The sequence below is a fragment of the Globicephala melas genome, chromosome 4 (assembly GCF_963455315.2).
Source record: "Globicephala melas chromosome 4, mGloMel1.2, whole genome shotgun sequence".
NCBI classification, from domain to species: domain Eukaryota; kingdom Metazoa; phylum Chordata; class Mammalia; order Artiodactyla; family Delphinidae; genus Globicephala; species Globicephala melas.
In genome coordinates, this window is record NC_083317.1 from 122,150,960 (window position 1) to 122,170,046 (window position 19,087).

Below are 19,087 nucleotides of genomic sequence, written 5' to 3' on the forward strand. Positions count from 1 at the left end.
CTTGTAACATATATAGATGTGATATATATTGTATTAATAATACACAAGAGGGGAGAGGGAATAGAGTAGAACAAACTTTCTATATCTCACTGGAATTAATTTAGTATAAACCTGACATAGAGTCTGATAAGTTAAAATGCATATTGTAATCCCCAGAGCAACCACTAAGAAAATTACTCAAAAATATTTTAAAAGTTATTAGAGGAATTAAAATGGTACACAGAAAATATCCATTTAATACAAAAGAAAGCAATAAATTAAGAACAGAAGAATAAAAAACACATGAAAGATATAGAAAAAAGTACCAAAATGGCAGAGGTAAATCTGACTATATCAATAATTAAATCTGAATGAACTAAACAATCGAATCAAAAGGCAGAGATTATTGAACTAGATTTTAAAAAGACAAGATCCTACTAGATTCAAAGATACAAATAGGCTAAAAGGCAAAAGATGGAAAAAGATACACTATGGAAAGAGTAACTGTAAGAGAACTGGAGAAGTATACTAATAGCAGACAAAATGGACTGTCTCACACACACACACACACACGTTGCTAGAGGACTCCTTTATAATGATAAAAAGGGTCAATTTGTTAGGAAGATATAACAATTATAAACACACGTTCTGAACAATAAGGCCCCAAAATACATGAAGCAAAACTGACAGAATGGAAGAAAGAAAAGTTAATTTAAAGAAATAAGTGTACAAGTGGCTTTCAGTAATGTAAAAAAATCACAAAGGGACTAAGCAAATTACTAGAGTTTGAGAAATACCACCTCACGCCACATTAAGTCTATATTGTTCTCAAATTTCAAGTTCACTCTGCATTGTTATATCCTGACGTCTCAGACAATAAGTATCTTCCACTAATCTTTTCATTTTAATCTTTCCCTCTCCTAAAAGTCCATTCTCACCAAAAGATAAAAAAGATTTTATAATCTCCCCCATCATTGTTCATTTGCTTATTTAAGGTAGGCAACATACAAAGTTGAAACAACCTAAATTTAAAAACTGATCTAAATCTTGTTTCTATTACTTACAACCTAATTGCCTCTGCCAAGTAATCTCTATGGGTCTTGGCATTCTCATCTTTTAAACGATGTGGTAGAATGAGACCATCTGAGGTCTCTTCTGAGCCTGGTGTGAACTGTTTCACCAAGCTTACCATTAGGAGGTCAGCAGGATCCTGATTGCTGAGTTGGTGAGGTCCACCTCACTGCTTCACTGGGTTACAATTTCAGCTTCTAGAAAGACTTCTGCAAACTCTTAGCATTTCTACAGAATTCAGTAGTTTATGCAGATTTAATAAAGCACACTTTGCCTTTGGTTGTAATAAGTGGATTCGGTTCCGAAACACTTTTTTTTAAATTTTTATTTTCTATTGGAGTATAGTTGATTTACAACATGGTGTTAGTTTCAGGTGTACAGCAAAGTGATTAAGTTATACATATGCATGTATCTATTGTTTTCCAAATTCTTTTCCCATTTAGGTTATTACAGAATATCGAGCAGAGTTCCCTGTGCTAAACAATACGTCCTTGTTGGTTATCTATTTTAAGTACAGCAGTGTTTATTGTCAATCCGAAACTCCCAGTTCCTCCTGTTTAGGTCCTGTCTGTGGTATGATATGCACTCCTAATATCTGCAGTCAGCACATTTCCCTAGTGAAAAATCTAAGCCAGCCTAGGGCTGAGAGCAGTTTATGGCAAGCCGGGCATGAATATGCAGGTGCCCTAGAGAAACAGTTAAAAACGCAATTTTAACTTTTAAGGCTGGAAACAAAACTCTGTTTAAGATTTGTTTATTATATTCATGAATTCCTTAAGAAATTTCAAGTGCCTACAAAATTCCCAGTTCAAAGTAAGCATGCAGCTGCATGCTTACAGATGTGGAATATTTTATACTAGCCCGAGTTTAGGCAGAAAACAAGTAGCACGTTCAAACTGACTCATTTAAAGAAAGTTAATAAAGGGAATGTTTACAAAGATATGGGCTGGCCTAAGAAAACCAACCAGGAATAGTGCAGTACCCCAGGACTCGAAGCAGTGGAGAGAAGTAACCACCCAAATGGATAGGGAGAGGAGTATTGACCAGGACCTAGAGAGAGAAGCTATATAGACAAGGCTGCCAATGAGGAGCTGAGGCTTTGGGAGAGGGACACAGACAGCCGTGGTGACCTAGCAAGGAGGGAGCTTAAGGAATAAATACCCTGTCTTCACTCTCCTCCCTCCTTCCAATATCCTGCCGGTGCTTCCCTTTGGCCAAAACCAATCTAACGTCAGAGGGCGAGAGAACACAGTTAATGTTGTTCACAATGGTGAGCATCCCGGAGCCCAGGACAGCGTGGAGAAGGTAGAAGGGCAAATGGAAAAAGTCACACATTTCCCAAATCCAGGGGTAGGGCAGCGAAAACAATTGTGAGGTTATTTTATCCAAGATCAAGACAAGAGTGAAGCAAGAAAGGTACCTAGGATGCAAAATTTAAGAAGGTGCTGAGTCTCAGGATCAGGCTAAGGTTCAGCACTTTCCTGACCTGGAAAGAGGGGTCGCCTAGACCCAGGCCTGATTCACCCAGGGACTTAGAGTTGTTTGCAATACAATTAAGAGAGGGAATGTTCTACCTTTTAATCTGTAAGTATAAGAAGAGCTCTTGTTAAAAGATTTTAAAATATCTCTTTAGAGATTTAAAAAATATCTCTTTAGACTTTCCACCCCCCCCACCCCGAGGTCCAGGCAAATAATACACTATTCATACATGAAATGTCCAGAGGCTAGTGTGATTAACGGCCTGGCATTGGCATTGAGCCCTGCATTTTGATTATTTTGTGGGGGTGTGTCATTGATTCCAACTGCACAGTTTTTCACATCTTAACGTTGCTGAAGTCAATCTTGTCTTATAATCAATGACGTCAGAAGTACAATTCGCAGCATTTTTCTTCTTAGAGGTATACAGAGTAATAGTGTGCCGTATAATTGATGGCATCTTTGATTTGATGAAATTCAGTGTAAATACTTCGAGCATGTATCTGGATTTAACACAAACTTAGGGTGTAATAATGGCCATGGTATATCTTCAACCAGGATTTCATGAATGAATGGATGAATAAGTGAGTGAAGGTGGGAATGAATGAGAGAGTCCTCCTGTTCCAGCTGATACGTCCTTTTAGGGCTTGGATAGTGTGGTGTTAGGAAAAATACTAGCTCGTATACAAAAGTTTAAGCTATCATCACGATCTTCTGCAATGATAGGCTAAAAAAGCCTGAATGTTGCATTCACCATGAGCATTCACTTAACTCTCATTGTTTCATTTTCTGCCAAGTTGACACTAATTCTGTGTCCATGCTGGGCACTTTCTGTAGTCTTCACGACAATCTGAAACCGTTTTACAGCAGATTTTCACTCACTCTTCTCATCTTCCTCTTTCTCATCTGCTCTAAGATAACTTCTTCCCAATGGCATTTCATTAATTCTCAATTCACATCCCTGATTTTAAGCCTTTGATTCTGAAATCAAAGTGCAGTTTTCAGTGTAATTCTAGCATTAACCATGAATTCTTTTACTTTAAAGTTTAAAATTTTCATTTCATTTTAACAGTCCTGCATGCAGGCATGCACCTCAGTCTCATGGTTAATAGAAGCTGGTTTGGCCAGAGAAAACATTATTTTTCTAGCGATTTACTTTAATCCCTCTCTGCAAGAAACTAACATTATTTTCTTCTTTTTGATGAGTCATGCAGTAACAGCTTCCTAGCTTAGCCATTACCTCTTCCTGTGAATTTCCCTTTTAAAATTGACATTTACTCATTTATAATGCTATATTGAGACTGGTATTTCTGACTTAACTCTCTTCTGAGGATAAGGAAGAAGTTTTCTCATTAAAAAATTAAATATGTATATCGGAAGGCTGAGTATTAATTGTTAATAGCATCACATGGCCTTAAAAAGTGTTAACCACCCCAAAGGAGAATAAGATTTCAGTTGTTTGCAGAGATTGTGGATCACAATCTACTTCCAATTTGGGGCTTAAGTAATGATTTGGGCAACCATTATTTACCCCAAAGCTGTTTTAATTTCAATTTTAGTGATTTATTAGTGTTGGTGAAACAATTTTCTATTTTTTCATGGTTTACGTCCACATGTTTAATAATTCTGTACTATCTGCAGGATGTTGGTGATGGATAGCCAAAAGCAACAGATTTACTGGTGCAAAATTATCATAGGACCCAGTTGCAAGTGCTTTTTAATGGCTAACTTAAAGAAATGGGTTATAAATCTTTTTTTTAATTATTATTATTAAAATACATGGTATTACAATGATAACTTACGATCCTCTTCCCCACCTCCATATGCTTTAGATAAAACAGGAATATTACCGAATGCTTATTCTAACACTCCTTAAGCACTCAATATATATTAGTTGCTACTGTTAAGTTTACCTTTCCAGGTGCCTTTTCACACTCTGCCGCCCTTACTTCCACGTTCCATGATGCCCTCTCTCAATACCTTGGTGCCCTTTGGGCTTTTGTTCTCACCTCTTCCTGCTCTCAGGGATAAGCCTAATCCAGTCACTTGTACATTGTGTGAATACAAGTCCAAATATGGCCTCTACCAAGTCCTTGCCTTTAGGTCTAATCTTCAACTGTGAATGAAGCACTTTATCTCATGTTAAGGAAGTTCAGACATTAGAAGTTAGAGAAGGTCACGATTTGGGGAGGTAGCCTTCTCAAAACACCTTGTAGATTACCTGCCCTACCAACAGGTAAAGCCAACTTCGGTTGGAGAATTCAGAACCAGCCACTGGAATTATACCTCCTGCAACAGCTGTACTATAGGTAAACATCCATCAATTTTGCAAAGCTTTGTTGTTCTCCTCTTAGGATAATTTCCAGGACATCATTCCACATAAATGTCTCCTGGCCATCATTTACTTTGGCTGGGTCAACTTTTCTCCTGGGTTATTGCTTAAAGAAATTTAATGGTTCCCTAAATGTATGTTTCATGTATTTCCCCCTTATCGTCAAAGTCCATTCTTGATTTTTGTGGGTGATTTCTCATGGGGATAATATGCTCCTTGCATCAAGAGGACACATCTCCATCCAGGCTCCTTCCCACTGAAGTCTGAGCACATCAGAGAACAGCAGTGTGAAGTCTTACTCTGAGATGGCCTCTAGACCAAGGCTACATACCAAGTGTGGTCTTTCCTGGAGAGCAGGGATTAGGCCACAGTTCCACCTTGAGTTCCTTAGAGGCTGGGGTGGTTTGGAGTGAGGGAAGGAGTTGCAATTCTGGTATTGCCATGGGAGGCTATTTGACTGTGAAGGAACCACAACAGTTTCCAAGTTTTAAATTTTCCACTTCTCACTCAGACAGCTGACAGTCTGGGATTTATTTTCAACCACTTTTGGTTTCACACCAACATTTAAAGCAGGCTCCTACAACCTCTTTATATCCGGTAATAAAATGTCTCTCTTTTTTCTCATAAAACGTCTTCAGTTTGACATTGAGAAGACGCCTCACCTGGTAACACACTAGAATTTAAACAAGCTAATCCACTTGAAAGGATGGCTTTTCTTGAAAGGGGATGAGCACTTGGCTCTGATAAATCCCTAATTGCCCAGACAGGGCACCCAGAGTGAAGCCTTAGGGAAGAAAGACCAGATGCCTTGCTAAGTTATTACATCTGTCTTGCCACCAAAGTGTGTCAGTGCGCTTGCAGCTTAGGTCAAAAGAAATTAGTCCGTGTATTCAGTCTCAGTCCCTTTTCTAATTGGCTCTTATCTGTAGCCTGAAATTAGCTTACATCCTGGCAAAACTAAACACTCCAAACTCAAGGGACGTTTTGCCAAACTTAAAGAATAGGATATAGATCTGGTTTGTGTCTGTGACATGTACTTGTTTATTGGTGTTTATTTTTCAAAGAAAATAACGTTTCCAGCATACTTATATGTTCCCAAATGTATTTCTAAATTGTCAGAGATTATAAACACGAGCCCAATGGCTCATCTATGCATCCAGAAAGCACCTCCTCTTCTCAGTGTTTACCCTGTAAATAAGCCTCTGCTGGAACCGGGAGTTACATGGAAAAGGGACTTTAAGGCCAGGTGACGAAGGGTGAAACGTAACTCCCATGCTGGAGACACTCACAGTTAAATCTCTATCCAGAAGGCCTAAGCAGCAAGGATAACATCAAAAAGAAACACAACAATAACAGCAGCTACCACTCCTGAGGACTTCTTGGTGAAGTCCTGCTGAGCCCCTTACATCCACCAACTCACAACAACCTCATGGATAGTTACTATTCATATTCCATTTTATGGAAAGGGAAAGCGAGGCACAGCTTCTTGCCTATAGCCACACAGGTAAATGGTGGGACCAGCTTGTCAGGGTGTCTAAGTCCTAATGATTAGGCTATATGCCATGTTAGCTGTTACCTAGTATTTTTAGTAAACTGTATCAGCAAAGAGTTAAAGAGAGATCAGACCCTTCTCTAGTCTGATCAGCGTGACAGTGACCCAAGGAATCTGTTCCACATCCATAATCTCCTAAAAAAACAAAAATCATGCGGGAAGCCACAGGACACCAGGACAGGAATGTCACGTGAACACTTGATCTAGCCATTTTCAATTTAGTGATCAGCCAGGTCCCAAGGGTGGGAAAGTATAATCTAGCAGAGCATACAGGAGACCAACAGATGACAGTGTGTCCATGCACTGGTGGAAACCCAGAGGGACAGCTCTGCTCTCCCTGCAGTATCCCCAGCTCTGCTCTCCCTGCAGTATCCCCAGACTCACCAGTATCTTACTTGTCTATGGAGTTCACAGTCATGTCAAATGCTTCATGTCCCTAAATTATGGAACCTCCCTTTCTCCCTTCACTTCATTGGCAGATATCTTATCACTCCTCAAATTCAATGCCACTGTGCACTCTAAATCCAGTCTTCTGATAGAAGTGTAAACCGTCTACCAGTTACTGACCAAGGGACTCACTATCACACCTCTGACATGATCCATCATTCTTTGCTTAAACCATCTACCAGTTACTGACCAAGGGACTCACTATCACGCCTCTGACATGATCCATCATTCTTTGCTTAAAAGCAAACAAGAAATGGGGAGGTGGGGTGCTTTTCTTGATTCTGAGCCCACATTGTCTACATTTGGGTAATTCCCATGTGGTACTGTCTGTCTCATGTAACAGATGTTAATCCAAACGGAAATTTTTCTACCTCTATTGCCACAGCCTTCATCCAGAAAATGTTCACCTCTCTTCAAGACTATGATAAATTACTCTCCTGAGCCTCTTTCCTTAGCCTCTCTGTAGCCTTTCTTAAATAAGATGTCCAAACTGTCTTCAAATACAGATTGTGATACACCCTTCTCCAGCTTCTGTGAACATTCCCAGTCCACTGATCTTGGCCTTGAAACACCCATTTTCCCTACCTTATTCCTTGGATTTTCCATTTAGTCTCAACCTCCACTTCAGACAAGCAAATAGCTAAAACTCTTAAGGAGGAGGGGCTACTTTTCTTGAGCTGATACGAATGTAGCGGGCTGACCTTGGAGAAATATGGGAGGAAGTGATAAATTAGGAGACTGGGATTAACATATACACACTACTATATATAAAATAAATAACTAATAAGGACCTACTGTGTACCACAGGGAACTCTACTCAATGTTCTATAATAACCTATATGGGAAAAGAATCTGAAAAAGAATGGATATATATATATATATATATATATATATATATATATATGATTCACTTTGCTGTACACCTGAAACTAACACAACATTGTAAGTCAACTATACGCCAATAAAAATTTTATAAAAAAAGAAAGAAAGAAAATCCACACATATGCCTCCTGTATATGGTTAATAGCAGGGGTGAACCATTCAGGTGTGCTGAGTTAAAAACTCAGAATCATCTCGGTAGTTTCCTCTCCTTCCCTCCACAGTCAGTCCATCACATACCACCACCACCACCCCCGCCCCTCCATGTACACCTCTCTCAAATCCATCTCTTCTCCACCACCAGTGTCTTAGCTTAGACTCTTGGCTGGACTCTTGCAGTCGTCTACTAAATGACTTCCATGCCTCCAGTTTCTTAATATCACAATTTTGCCACCAGTTGTTTTTCTAGAACATAAATCTAGTTATTTCAACTCCTACTGCCTACAGGAAAACAGAACAAAACAAAAAACACTCTCATAAGCATAGCATTCAAGATCCTTTATAATTTGGCCTCAAATTACTTTCTGATCTCACCCAGAGCAATTCTGCCCACCTCAACATGCATAGCCCTCACAATCTACTCACACAATTATTTACCATGTCCTAAGTCTACTTCATTCTTTTAAATTTCTAGCCCTTTTGCCCATGCTGTGCCCTCAGCCTGGAGTACACTCTCCCAACCTCTCTTTCATTAAATCCTCATGTGGTGTGGGTCCCAGTCTATTGATAGTGATGCTCTGAGTTAGGAATGCCTGAGGCACTCACTCACCCATATTCCTCGTAGAGAGACCCCACAGACATTTCTCCCACTGGGGCCAATGTTTTGGCTGGACCAGCCCTTGTGGTTTTTGTTATGATTGCATGACACACTTCCAAAAACCATCAGGGAACTTTCAGGAACAAGTTTCATTGCTCACAGAGTGAACTCAACACCCCTGAGGCCACACAACAAGGTCATGGGGGCGGGGGGAGAGAGAGAATGGACCTGGGTCTCTGCCTTTACTAGGTCTGAGGGTGGGGTGTCTAGGTTTTCGGGTGCTCACTCTTTATTGGCTAATTTAAAGCATAAGAGTAGGAATTTGAGGATGGGAAAGGAGAACCTGGGTCACGCAAGCAGTCAGTCATCGGGTTACCCAGGGCTTTCTGAAAGAGGGAACTTTATGGGTGGGGCAGCTTAATTCCTAGTCTGGTTGTTATGCTAGGAGCTGTACCATATAGCAGGCAATGTGTTTATAGAAGATGGATGTCTTTAGAAACGGATGCCTCAGCAATCAGATCTTAATGTCAAGCACATACACTATACTCCCTTTTCAGTACCCAGCTCCTCTTCATTTTTGGGTTTTTTGTTTTGTTGTTTTAACTTGATGAAGCTATTTAAATTTTAATACTATTCTAAACTCCAACTTATATTCAATTAGGTAGTTGAATTACACTCTTCAATTTATATTGCAGTGTACAAAGAATGAAAGTTCATTAGCCTGGCTGTGGAATATGGTTTGGGGATGATTTTTTTTTTTTTTTACCCAGCTCCTCTTTGAAATGTGCCCAATCCCTCCAGAACCCATCTTGGTTGGGCGCTTTGTGTGTGTGTTCCAATAATTCTGTGTACAGTGCCTACCTCACTGTACTCGAGTTCTTTGCTTCCAATGTCTGTCTTTGCCGTTAGATCTGGAGTCATTGATGGCAGCAATCCTGTCATTGCTCTTTATAGCTTAGCATCTATCATTTATAGACAATCTACTCTTGGCTTTAACCTATTTACCACTCAATTTGGGGTACATCCGTTTCTTGCTAATCACACCAAGAATATCAGTTAATGTTTCATGAGTGTTTCCTAAGTGGCAGCCAATATTTTACACACTTTATATGTATTAACTCATTTTATCCTTATAATAACCCCTACATTCATATATATATATCCCCATTTACAATTGGGAAAGCTGAGGTTTAGAGAGATTACGTAATTTGTCCCAAAGTTACAAGTGTAGTAAATCATAGAAGTGAGACTTGAACCCATACAGCCTGGCTGCAGGCTCCTAACTCATCTAGCTACCGCGCCGCGCCGGAACTACAAACTGAACTGAGGTGAGTCTTTCCAATTACGTTAGTCCATTTTCTTAATTCCCCAAAATAAATTGAAAATATTTGAGTGATTATATTAGATTGATTTGGGTCATACACAAGCCCCACTACTATTTATTCAAATAATATAGGGTGAAAATGGGGTAAAGTACCGGAATTGGGCCCCTGTGGGATGTTCTCATGGCTACACAATAGTCCGCAAACCTCAGCGGGTGTCTTTCAGACTCCTCCATTGTCCTGCTGTATTTATTGCACTCAATATCCAGTCGCTCTTCCCTTACTGAAAATGTCATTTTTTACATTTAGCCATCAAATACAGTTCTTAGAGGAAATGGTTTCTCCTCCCTCACCACCTGGCCCCTGTCAGCGGGGGGAGGGGGGGCGGCGTCAAAAAGAACCAAACCGAACGTAAGACTATTGGAATTCACACAATGAGACTAAGCCCTGGTAATATTTCACTCCCTTTCCGGAGGTGCTAAGTGATAAGGATCAGAATGGATTTTGTTGGCTTTAATGGGAAAAGCGAGCCTTTTGTTAGTTACTTACCTTGCTTCCCCTCTATGAAAACCCCCAACTTTGGAGCATTCTTTTTGCCGTGGTTGGTTATGGGAGCATCCTGAGACTTTAATATGTCTAATAAAACTCACCAAAGAATGGAGGTGCCATGGAGTTGAGGTGCACGACGGTGCACAGAGTTGTGTTTGGCTCTGAAAACGGCGCTGGCTGCTCGCCGTAAATGAGGAACCCGGAGGGAGGCATTGGAGGGCACAGCTGGGAATATGTGCAAAGCTCGTTTTCATTTTCATCTGAATACCACAGAGGCGGCCTCGACTTGTTTAAAATTAAAAGGTACATCAAAAATGCAAAACATGGTATAAAATTTTAACCAGACTCTTCCATTGCTTTTTACTCCTTTACTGGCTCTTCAATTCTCTATATTTTTAGAGCTTTTCCTGGGCTGTGCAGTTGCTCCTCCACCCAGCCTTGGCTTCCCTTTCTAAAGTTGCACGCACCTTTGTGGTTATTTATCCACCCCCTGTACCTATTCTTTATAGTAAGATACTGTTTCCTTTGCACCTGCCTTCTCTTTGCTCTCTTTCTGCTCAGTTCTACGCTTTCCTTCCTTCCCCTTGCTCTCTAGACACCTTCCTTTCCTTCTTTGTTGCCCTCTTACCTCCCTAGCCTACCAGTAAATTGTAAATGAATTCCAATCTGGGAAGCTTGGCCCTCTGTAAATAGAAATGATGTTTTACTGTGAAACTGGAAATTCCTGCTGTGCACTGGCCACTCCCTATGGCTCAGCTGTACCTGTTAGTTTATACCTGAGGGTTGTCCAATGCAGAACCAGGGACTAGAAGGGTTGAGCAGGGAGCACGGCAGTACTGAGCTCTGGCCCCATTGATTTTTAAAAAAGTACTGATAATAATAAAAATAATAACATGGACAATAGCTGCTAACGTGTCTTGAGAGCTCAGTGGGTACCAGGCCCTAAGCTAACACTTTACAAGTATTTTCTCATTTAATCCTCGCCACAACTATAAGAAGCAGGTTCTGTCATTATCCCCACTGTACTAACAAGGAAACCAAGGCAGTGAGTGATGCAGGTCACACAGTAGTGACAGGCTCTTCACAGTGGGGTTTCACTCACCCCTCAACAACCACAGGGTGATCCTGAGTCCCGGGATTCCAGCCAGGGCTGGCGTATCCTGAAGAGCCCTGGCTAGCCCCACTCGTCTGGCTGGCACCAAAGAGGTGAACACAGGGTGGGCCAGGGACACAGCAGGACAATCACAGACACCCTGGAAGGGGTTCTGTCGGGAAGCAGAGAACAGAGTCGAAGGTGTATGGCTACTTGCCATCCAAGTCAGTGAACACTTTAAGTGATGGGGCATCTGAACCAAGTCAGGGCAACAAAATGCATGGTCCACGGTGGTGATCAGAAGAGGAAGGGCAGGAGAGGGAATTTCAGGATAGGAGGCGGGGCATCACAGATGGCCAGTGATGGCCAGCATGGCCCAACCACCAACTAGAGTTTGGAGAGAGGGGATTCAGTCGACGGAAGAGGAACTGATCCAGGCAGGACCAGAGCTCAGGGGCCCAGTTGGGTACTGAGGCTCAGAAACAAGGACAGGTCCATTTGCCAGTCCTGGAACACTGCGTCTAGATCAGATGAGCAGAAAGGGTGGTGCGAGGCTGTGGGAAAGGTGCTGAAGAGCCTTGGATAACACCTAAGGAGGGTGCACGTCATCCCATACACCTGTGATCTCACCTGGGAGCTGCTGTATGTGTACACCTGTGGTGCCACATGCCAGGGTTCATTGTGTCTTCTTTCTAATAACCTCTCAAGAACCCACCGTGTGTAAATGATCTCTTATGCATAAAAGTGAGTGGATTCAAGGTTAACCCTTTAGGGGGTTACTTTCACACTCTGACTTGCTTTCTTGAAGAGGAGAGTAAGAGACACAGACGCAGCTGGCATGTTTGCTTAACCCTGGGAATGCTGTGTGAAGGTGCCATGCATGGTGATGCCAGTTTATACATCACAGTGGAGAAAAGGCAGAAAATTGCCCTCAGAGGAGGGGAGTCGGTATGTGGGTGTGCAGGGTGTGGCAGGAGACTACTGTGTTGTCTTGTAAGCCCTTCTGTAATGTTTCAACTGTATTATTTTGTTACGTATCTGTGTGTGTATTATAAACTTGAAAAGAAAAAACATGTACTAAATTTGACTCTCAGGCTATTGGTCCCACACTAAATTAAAAAGTAGGGGGTGACAATCCAAAAATGGGCAGAAGACCTAAATAGACATTTCTCCAAAGAAGATATACAGACTGCCAACAAACACATGAAAGAATGCTCGACATCATTAATCATTAGAGAAATGCAAATCAAAACTACAATGAGGTATCACCTCACACCAGTCAGAATGGCCATCATCAAAAAGTCTACAAGCAATAAATGCTGGAGAGGGTGTGGAGAAAAGGGAACCCTCTTGCACTGCTGGTGGGAATAAAAATTGATACAGCCACTATGGAGAACAGTATGGAGGTTCCTTGAGAAACTAAAAATAGAACTACCATACGACCCAGCAATCCCAATATCTCAGGCATATTCCCTGAGAAAACCATAATTCAAAAAGAATCATGGGGCTTCCCTGGTGGCGCAGTGGTTGAGAGTCCGCCTGCCAATGCAGGGGACACAGGTTCATGCCCCGGTCCAGGAAGATCCCACATGCCGCGGAGCGGCTGGGCCCGTGAGCCATGGCCGCTGAGCCTGCGCGTCTGGAGCCTGTGCTCCGCAACAGGAGAGGCCACAACAGTGAGAGGCCCGCGTACCGCAAAAAAAAAAAAAAAAAAAATGTCATGTACCACAACATTCATTGCAGCTCTATTTACAATAGCCAGGACATGGAAGCAACATAAGTGTCCATCAACAGATGAATGGATAAAGAAGATGTGGCACATATATACAATGGAATATTACTCAGCCATAAAAAGGAATGAAATTGAGCTATTTGCAGTGAGGTGAATGGACCTAGAGTGAAGTAGGTCAGAAAGAGAAAAACAAATACCGTATGCTAACACATATATATGGAATCTAAAAAAAAAAAATGGTTCTGAAGAACCTAGGGGCAGGACAGAAATAAAGACACAGACATAAGAATGGACCTGAGGACATGAGGAGGGGGAAGGGTAAGCTGTGACAAAGTGAGAGAGTGGCATGGACATATATACACTACCAAATGTAAAATAGATAGCTAGTGGGAAGCAGCCACATAGCACAGGGAGATCAGCTCGGTGCTTTGTGACCACCTAGAGGGGTGGGATAGGGAGTGTGGGAAGGAGGGAGACGCAAGAGGGAAGGGATATGGGAACATATGTATATGTATAACTGATTCACTTCGTTATACAGCAGAAACTAACACACCATTGTAAAGCAATTATACTCAAATAAAGATGTTAAAAAAAAAAACAAGTAGGGGGCAAGCATAGAGACAATATTCTAACATATTGTTGCAGGTAGAAAATCAAGGCAATCTAAATGGCAGATACAAGAATTTCAAAAAGAAAAAGAATAGTAGCCAGGGACCATTTAATATGGGCATAAAGAGGTTCACATACCTCTTGGAAATCATTATAACAAGTGAGTGTTAGATTTTATGGGGCCAGTGGCGATACTGAAACCTCCAGTAAAGTTCCGAGTAACCCCATCACACTCTGTTTAAGGAAGCAGGGGGCCAGGTAATATATTTTAGCAAGATTGCTATGAAAAGCAGGCAAAATCGTAAGAGAAAGAAGGTGTCATTCTTAGGTGCCTTTCCTTCATAGCACCTCAATTATTATAGCATAGAGAACAAATGTATGGATACCAAGGGGTTAAGGGAGGAAGGGGGAGGTGGGAGGAATTGGGAGATTGGGATTGACACATATACACTATTGATACTATGTATAAAGTAGAGATCTAATGAGAACCTACTGTACAGCACAGGGAACTCTACTTAATGCACTTTGGTGACTTAAATGGGAAGGAAATCCAAAAGCGAGGGGATATATGTATATGTATGGCTGATTCACTTTGCTGTACAGTAGAAACTAACACAACATGGTAAAGCAACTATACTCCAATAAAAATTAATTAAAAAAATAAAACCAAAACAATTATAAGAAACTTTTCAGATTTTTCTAATTAAACGTACCTAACCGTTATGCCCTGTGAGGGCAGGGACCACATCTGCTTTGTTCCCCACCGCTGCCCCAGGAGGGAATAACTCATATGCAGTCTCTCTTTCTTCAAGCCTCTTGAGATGTTTCGTCTGCTCTAGGCAAGAGGGCTGCAGGCCTGGCCCCAGGAGCAGACCCTGAGCTTCCCTGAAACGGCAGGAGGGAGGAGATGTATTCTTGCTCCGAGGAAAACAGCCGATCTCTCGGGCCCCTGAGATGATTTTCACCGAGTCCCACATAAAACTGAAGCACTTAATCCACTGCTACCGTTCCTCTGCTCCATCTGGCTTCTAGAATAATTGAAACTAGAAATGTCTGCTATGACTGCTGCTGGGGAGAAAGGCCTCAGTGCTGCCTCAAACTTTAAATGTTGGGTTTCTTGTGAAATTTGATTTCTGTTCTCTCTAGTTTTCTAGACAGAGGACTTAAAAAAAAAAAGGCCCTAAGCAAATGCAGCAGTGGGAACTTCAGGACCCTCAGTTCAATTCACAGCCTGCATGGGTGCCTGTAGCTTCTGGTGTTGGGAAAGGGGTTAGGGCTCAATAATAAAGGCTCCTAGGGGCTCCCAGCATCCGCCAGAGAGCTCAGATCCACCAGAGGCTTGAAGGTGGCCCAGCCCCACGAGAAAGGGGGCCAGGGTGCCTCCAACTGGGACCCCACTATTCATAGAGGTTGGACTCAGGCCACCCATACCCCAAGGTCACTGTCTAGACCCACCTTGAGAGGCTGGGCCTTAACTCCCCTCCATTCTCTCTCCCCAACCCTTTCCTCCTTTCCCTCCCCCTCTCTTCTTGTCTATCCTCCCCCCCTCCCCCCTTCAACTCTCCCAGTCCTCTCCCCCCTGCCCCTCCTTCCTCCCCCCATCCCTACACTGCCCCCTCCCTCCCTTCTCTCTTCTCTTTCCTTCCCCCTCCTCCTTTCTCCTTCCTGACCCCCTTTCCCCCCACCTCCTCGTCCTGTCCTTCTCTCCCTCCAACTTCAACGAAATAGATCAAATAGCTCTTTCTACTCTAAGAAAATCAAAGGTTAGTCCCCAGCAGAGGCCCTTTCTAGTTACCTAAAGGCCAAAAGGTTCAGCACACAATAAATAGTCGCCCATTTCACCCTCTGGGTTAGAGAAAAGGGGCTATTCATGCCCAGAGGACACTAATTTTTGAAGAATCAGAGGTATTTTAAACAAACCACCTCTCCACCAGTGGCTTTCCTTTCACAGGCTAACACATCTGCAGGCCTGGTAGCTTCTAACCTGCCTCCCCTCCCCATATCTAGGGACCAGAACAAGGGCACTGCAGAAGTGTTTACAGGGGCCGGAGTGGAAGGAAAGACGCTAAAGCTCTAGAAATTGTGACGTTCTCGGGAAAGGCTCTGGCGGAGCCCCAGCCAGGTGGCTGAGGCCCTGAGCTGCACCCCCGTGCCGCCCACCACAGGCAGAGGCCCACCCTCCAGAGCTGAGGAAGTTCAAGCTCCAGGCCCTCACACGCTCCGGCCCTTCCAAGGCCCTGGGAAGAGCCCCAGCATTGTGTTCCCATGGTCCTATGTTTTCGTAAGATTTGCAAAAGGAATATATTTTAACCACTGTTGGGTTTGATCACTGTTTCTTTGTGCTACAGTTTCCCCTCCGTCATGCTTCTCGCCTGGTCAGATGGCTCTGGAGTGGCCCTGGGCAGCTGTGGGGTCCGACCAAGGGGAAGCCGAATTGGGAGCGCATTTAGATTGTATTTAGTGGGATGAGGCTGTGTGGTCTGCAGTCACTTCTGTGCAAGGGCAAGTCACTGCTGGCCAGCCTCCTGCAGCGCCGGCTTACAGGCAGCGTGTCACGAGGCTGGATGGAAGATGAACATGTCCTATGGTGACTGGCTTCACAAGTCTGGGGGTAGTGGAGGAAAAACAAGGCTTCAAATGCACTGAGCCAGAAGCTAGTCTGTGGAAAATTCTTCCAGTCATGAGATGTGTACAATTCAAAGTGGAGGATTCTGTTCTCATTGAGGCCCTGTCAAAACGGAAATTCAGGAATACATTCAGTGATGCAGCGTATACACTGATAAGCGTACTGGGTATTGTTGACGAGAATTGCATGCAGTGAAATTTATCAGAAATCTTGTCTTTTCGGGGTATAAACCTTTAGCAGTACTGCACACAGCAAGCATGTCTGTAAGGAACCATGTTTTAATGCCTCCCAATTATTAATAATTGTGATGACTCTGCTAGAGGAGAGACTACCTTGTCCTCCTATTCTCTCTCTATTTTTTTTTTTTTTTTTTGCGGTACGCGGGCCTCTCACCGCCGTGGCCTCTCCCGTTGTGGAGCACAGGCTCCAGATGTGCAGGCTCAGCGGCCATGGCTCACGGGCCCAGCCGCTCCGCGGCATGTGGGATCTTCCCGGACGGGGGCACGAACCCGTGTCCCCTTCATCGGCAGGCGGACTCTCAACCACTGAGCCACCAGGGAAGCCCCCTCCTATACTGTCTTATACAAAATCATTATATCATATAAAGAGAGTAACAAAGTATGCAGGCAAAACTTAGGAGGAAAAGGTTATTTTAGAGGTATGTCAGGCAGTAAATTAATTCGAATATTATGTATTTTATAGATGTTGAGATGTCTGTTGCATTTGCCAATTTTAAGATTATAAAATGTGTTATAATTTATTTTCTCTTTAAAGAGTCACTTTCATCCCTAATTTTGTATTTGTATTTTTGTATTAATTTGCTTAAAGAGAGCCCCCCAAATTGTATAAGTCTCAGGCCCCACAAACCTGGATCCTCCCTACTGCCAGCCTCCATGAGCATCTGGACAAAGGATCTGTTTTTCTTCTGTCCTGGGGAGCCTGCTGCAGCCTGGGCCACCACATTCCCAGAGCAGTTTTGTCAGTGAGTCCTGCAGGAAGAACAGATGGCCTTCCTTCTAGGATCCCTGTTTTGGGGGCCATGGAGGTCTTTTCCTGAGCGCTCCTGTCCCAGGTTCTCAGGCTTCTGCTCTTGCTGGGAAAGACAGCAGCAGGGAACAGCTGTGGATGCCCGATCTCACCAGCTGTGCAGAGGCCCAGCTGTACAAGTTCTCCTCTTGCCATAAATCTATTTGAAGTTCTTTCGATTCAGGGAGAGGTAGGAGGGTTTTCTGGTAAACCTTTCGTCTGATTCATATTGTCTTTGGTTCACGTGATCTGACCCAAGAGACTGTGTCATCTCATCTGCAGCAAGGCCCTTACCAGTTCTCTGTTCTCTTTAACAGGGTTGGTGTGGACCTGGATGAGGATCCGAAGGAGCCCTCTTCACACCAGGCAAGTCAAAGAAGCCGATGCATAGAGTACAGCGATATGAGGTCTTGTGTTCCATAGCCAGGAGACTCGTTCTAAAGGGGGCTGGCCCCGCAGATAAAATAAATCAGATGACTATAAAATACGCAGGCATTCAGGGTGTCGATAACCTTTGCATAACCTCTAGAGTGCTTAGAACTAGCATACACTCATGCCTTCTTTGTGGCTACAGGAAGCCTGGAAACTGCAGTGTATGAGCAAGAGCACAGCTCTTGGAATCAGGCAGCCTGGAGTTCAAATCCCTGCCCAGCAACTTGCTAGCGCCGTCATCTCAGTGAAATGTACTTGATGCATGTTCGATGCATGTTGGGCACACAACAGATGGGCCTGCTTCTCCTGCATGATTTCTCATTTACCAGGTCCAGGTATACAGAAATACAGAAATGTTGAAAATCTGCAAAAGCACAGCCTGAAAATTCTTAGGGAAAATTATTCAGAACAACGTGCTTTCGCCTTGAGTAAGGGAAGCGTAGTCTCCGCAAATTCTGGACTTGAATCTAACATCAGAGTAAAACCTGTCATTGGCAATTTTGCTTTGGTCATTTTTAACTCAGTACTTAAAGCAAACAATTGTGTAGAAATGTTGCACCTCTTGCTGAAATTGCAGGTAGACAGACATGACAGAATAACATCTTAAATAAGCGGTGCTGCTTAATGAATTGTGTCCTGATCATATCTGGATCTGAAGAGGGTCCATCTCTCTTTTATTTCATGGGTTTTTTTCCTACAGTCCCATCAGTGAGGCACAGCTGGTTAGTGCCGCCAGGCAAGATGCTGCTGCTTTCCTGGTTCATGTAAAGAGGGAAGGATCCTATGCTCTACACAAAGGGCTGGAAAATGAAGTTGGCAATGATCCTGGCTCATATGTACTTTGAATTTTTTTGTCACATGTGTTCCAAGCCCATGCTGGTGCTGTTTTCACAGACTTTATTGCCCAGGAAAGACACTTAACTGCAGGACTGAGCCCAGCAGGGTGTCAGCGTACTGGGATTAGGGCCAGAGTGGTGACCTTCGAAAGGGGATCAAAGCCCGTCCATCTCCTTACACTGGTGGGCTGTAATGAGTCCTTAGGAAGGGCTGGTACAGATGTTCACAAAGCATTTTATCTCATATAGATCAACTAATCCATTCTTCTACTTTCACGTAGAACTTTTATCTAAATTTTGTCCTTCTCATATCTTTTTCTTTAAAAGAAAAGTGATAGAATAAGAAAATTCATCAAAGAAAATTCTTCA

At 42.9% G+C, this 19,087-nt stretch overlaps 1 protein-coding gene across 1 annotated transcript in view; it reads left to right on the forward strand.

Annotated features, from left to right (window-relative positions):
• The window catches only part of SLC9A9 (solute carrier family 9 member A9), a 538,678-nt gene that overhangs the window by 408,848 nt on the left and 110,743 nt on the right, over nt 1-19,087 (forward strand). The window contains exon 13 of the mRNA XM_030873292.2: nt 17,768-17,816. Within this exon, the coding sequence (XP_030729152.2) occupies nt 17,768-17,816 (49 nt within the window). The remainder of the gene's footprint in view (nt 1-17,767; nt 17,817-19,087) is intronic.